This window comes from Nicrophorus vespilloides, unplaced genomic scaffold, assembly GCF_001412225.1.
Source record: "Nicrophorus vespilloides isolate i.1.1-1 unplaced genomic scaffold, Nicve_v1.0, whole genome shotgun sequence".
Classification (NCBI taxonomy): domain Eukaryota; kingdom Metazoa; phylum Arthropoda; class Insecta; order Coleoptera; family Silphidae; genus Nicrophorus; species Nicrophorus vespilloides.
In genome coordinates this window covers 4,184-8,256 of record NW_017097346.1, presented here as the reverse complement: position 1 = coordinate 8,256, position 4,073 = coordinate 4,184, and the positions used below count along the sequence as shown (strand labels likewise).

Below are 4,073 nucleotides of genomic sequence, written 5' to 3'. Positions count from 1 at the left end.
AAGCAAAAATCTGGATGTGTAAATAGTGTCTCACATTCTTTACAATTATTTCACATTTTAATATCTCGATAAACAAAAAAACAATTAGATGATTGAATATGCAAATTAAAGACAAAACCAAGCCATTTCTAATAAGCCTATTTCCAAATGTGTGCTGATTTTCGTTTGCTTGTAATAATATTTTAAATTTCCTCAAATTTAATACATTTATTATCATGTATACTTGGTTGCATATATGTTGAATAATATTTTTGTGTCTTCATTGTTAATAATGTTAAACTATTATTAATATTAGAAGAATTTTAAAATTTTCTTCTATTCATGCATTTTCTGTTAAATATAACAAGTAAATTAATAATGAAATTGTGACGATTTTTTGAGTCTTCGCGTTTTATTAAATTACTAAATATCCATAAACATCAAATAGATAGTGGGAAATGTAGATTAGAGAAAAAACTATAAGCCTTCTTCGAGATTTGTGCTTCTTGTTGTTTGTTTATAATAAAATTTAAAAAATCTCTAACAACAATTAATTAGTGTATCCATGGTTGCATATATACGTGAATCATATTTGTATGTTTTACGTTATATTTAATTACTCAAAAACGATAGAAGTCAATTGAATCAACGTACATTCAGATTGAAGAAAAAACTATGGGCTTTGCAATAAGCCCACTTCGAGATTTAAGCTCTTCATAGTTTGATTGTAATAAAATTTGAAAATTCAATAGAGATTAACTTTTACGTGTATATTTGCTTGCATACTAATACATATTTTTTTTGCAATTACATTTTATATAATTACTCAAGAAGAATGCAAGTTAAAGGGATAATTGAAAATGCAAATTGAAGAAAAAATTTTGGTCTTTCCAATAAGTTTACTTCGAAATTTGTAATAAAATTTCAATTTTTTTTAGAGATTAAATTCTACGTGTATATTCGGTTGCATATTTATCTGAATATATTTCATTATTACACTTAAACATACTTTATATATATATTTCAGGTTGATTTTCACTTCTTTTCATATACTTTTTCACTATTTACACATACAGTTTTGCTTTCTCACATTCTTTACAATTATTTCACATTTTAATATCTCGATAACCATGAAAAACAATTAGATGCTTGAATATGCAAATTAAAGACAAAACCAAGCCATTTCCAATAAGCCTACTTCCAAATGTGTGTTCATTGTCGTTTGCTTGTAATAACATTTTAAATTTCCTCAAATCCAATATATTTATTATCATGTATACTTGGTTGAATAATATTTTTAAACTTTTTGTGTCTTCATTGTTAATCATGCATTTCAATAGTTAATCTATTATTAATAATATTAGAATAATTTTAAATATTTCTTCTATTCATGCATTTTCTATTAATAATAACAAGTAAATTAATAATGAAATTGTGACCATTTTTTGAGTCTTCGCATTTCATTAAATTACTAAATAAGCATAAACATCAAATAGATAGTGGAAAATTTAGATTAGAGAAAAAACTATAACCTTTCCAATAAGCCTTCTTCGAGATTTGTGCTTCTTGTTGTTTGTTTATAATAAAATTTCAAAAATCTCTAACAACAATTAATTAGTGTATCCATGGTTGCATATATACGTGTATCATATTTGTATGTTTTACCTTATATTTAATTATTCAAAAACGATACAAGTCAATTGAATCAACAAACATTCAAATTGAAGAAAAAACTATGGGCTTTGCAATAAGCCCACTTTGAGATTTAAGCTTTTCATAGTTTGATTGTAATAAAATTTGAAAATTCTTTAGAGATTAACTTTTACGTGTATATTTGCTTGCATATACTAATACATATTTTTTTCACAATTACATTTTATATAATTACTCAAGAACAACGAAAGTTCATGGGATAATTGAAAATGCATATCGAAGAAAATTTTTTTGGTCTTTCCAATAAGTTTACTTCGAGATTTGTGCTCTTCATAGTTTCCTTGTAATAAAATTTCAAATTTTTTTAAAGATTAAATTCTACGTGTATATTTGATTGCATATATTAATACATATTTTTATATAATTACTCAAGAAGAACGCAAGTTAATGGGATAATTGAAAATGCAAATTGAAGAAATTTTTTTTGGTCTTTCCAATAAGTTTACTTCGAGATTTGTGCTCTTCATAGTTTCCTTGTAATAAAATTTCAAATTTTTTTAGAGATTAAATTCTATGTGTACATTTGCTTGCATATTTATCTGAATATATTTGTTTTAAGCTTTTAAGTATCCTATCAATATATTGGCAAGTTCCTTATTTGTCAAGTATTACTTGTAAATTTACTTGATAATTGAAGAATTAATATTTTACAGAATAATTTAGATACTTTGAACTGGAAGTGCATTGAGCGCGTGACCTTAAAACGAAGTTCAAAAGATAGTTGACAAAAATAATTCCAAGAACATCGGGTTCTTGAAGATTTGCTAAATGATTCACCGATGATATTATATGATTCACGCAACGTAATGTTTCAATTGTGAAATTTAATATTTTATTTGACAATTTCAAAATTCGCGTCAATGGCAACGTTCGATGAGGTTTTCAAAGCGTTTTCGAAATTCGGCGATACAAATTCCGATGGAAAGACGATCTCGTTGTCGCAGAGCGACAAATGGATGAAACAGGCTGGAATCTTCGATAAAGTCATTACAACTACAGACACGAGCATCCATTTCAAGAAGCTGAAATCGATGAAACTGAATCTGGCCGAGTACAATAAGTTTCTGGACGATCTGGCACAAACGAAGAAAGTCCCAGTGGACGAGATCAAGAGTAAGATGATGAAGTGTTCGATTCCGGGACTGTCTGGAGTGGCGGTGAGTTTCGTTCAAGATTTTGCAAGAGACATGTAAAATCTGTCAATGAGATTTCGAAAATCTACACATTGGTTTTAATTGATACTATACTAAAGGTATGAATTAAACATTTGTTCTTGTTTCTTTCGAATCTTGTCATTGAATTTTGTAAATGCAAGATTTGAAAGCGCTTTATTAGACAGATGGATGCGTTTGTACCCAAGGAATGAGTGATTTGTGAGCAAAAAAAAAAAAACTTGCATTATTTTCTTTGTGTAAAGGTTCCTGTAAATTCGGCGGCCGTGGATCGCCTCACCGACACATCAAAGTACACCGGGGCGCACAAAGAGCGGTTCGACAGTTCAGGAAAGGGCAAAGGGTTGGCGGGAAGGGAGGACGTGACCGAGAACACCGGCTACGTCGGCGGATACAAGAACCAAGGCACCTACGGAAAAAAGTGAACGGAAGTGCGAAATAAATATGAAGAGAAATTGAAAAACGAAATAATAATAAAAAAAAATGATATTGACATATAATTTAGAACACCTTGAACTTGATCTGACCCGATTTATAGTCGTACTTGAAACTGTACTTGAGCTCGTTCTTGAGCTGCCTGTGACCGAGCAGGCAGACGCCTTGTCTAGAGTGCACGTCCCATTGCACTTCGACGCCCACCTCGCATGGTACGATCGGCCCTGTGGTGATGGTGGTCTTCCTGGAATTGCCCACGTCGACGATCCAATCCACCCAGAAGGCTACCCCGTTGCACGAAGACACGCTACAAACAGAAAGATGTTATCCAAATCCGTGTATCTTCATCCTCATATACTACTACTCACTCGTTGAAATCGAAAGAACCGGTGCTTTCGCAAACGTCCCGTCCGTTTATTTTAATGTCGATTGCGGCTATCTCTTTGGGTTGACTCAGCGCCTGACCGGGGTATTCCCACAGAGGCTGGGCTTCCACCTCTTCGTCGCTAATTCCGCTGGATTCCTGTAAATTCAACAACATCAAATGTTACGCAACAACACATATAGCATTAATTCATTGAACCGCCTTTGAAATGCTGCGTGAAAAACCCACTGCACGATTTCCATTTCAACTCGAATTATTCCCATATAAACAAACTTAATATTCATTTATGCATTTGTGTTAAATTCCTTTCAATTGCTTAGTCTATTTTTAGTTTAAATCAATTTACACAATCTTATTATAATTAGTTTAGAAAGATGTTGATTATTTTT

At 31.1% G+C, this 4,073-nt stretch overlaps 2 protein-coding genes across 2 annotated transcripts in view; one reads left to right on the top strand and one right to left on the bottom strand.

Annotated features, from left to right (window-relative positions):
- Positions 1-2,503: 2,503 nt before the first annotated feature.
- On the top strand, positions 2,504-3,366 carry LOC108559884 (TPPP family protein CG45057-like). Its single transcript, XM_017917254.1, has 2 exons — positions 2,504-2,849; positions 3,110-3,366. Exons 1-2 carry the CDS (start codon positions 2,553-2,555, stop codon positions 3,287-3,289), a joined length of 477 nt encoding a protein of 158 aa, XP_017772743.1. The 5' UTR covers positions 2,504-2,552; the 3' UTR covers positions 3,290-3,366.
- Positions 3,335-4,073, bottom strand: part of LOC108559883 (protein arginine N-methyltransferase 7) — a 3,617-nt gene continuing 2,878 nt past the window's right edge. The window contains exons 2-3 of the mRNA XM_017917253.1: positions 3,668-3,822; positions 3,335-3,606 (exon numbers count right to left, since the gene is read on the bottom strand). Of these exons, the coding sequence (XP_017772742.1) occupies positions 3,366-3,606; positions 3,668-3,822 (396 nt within the window). The 3' untranslated portion in view covers positions 3,335-3,365. The remainder of the gene's footprint in view (positions 3,607-3,667; positions 3,823-4,073) is intronic.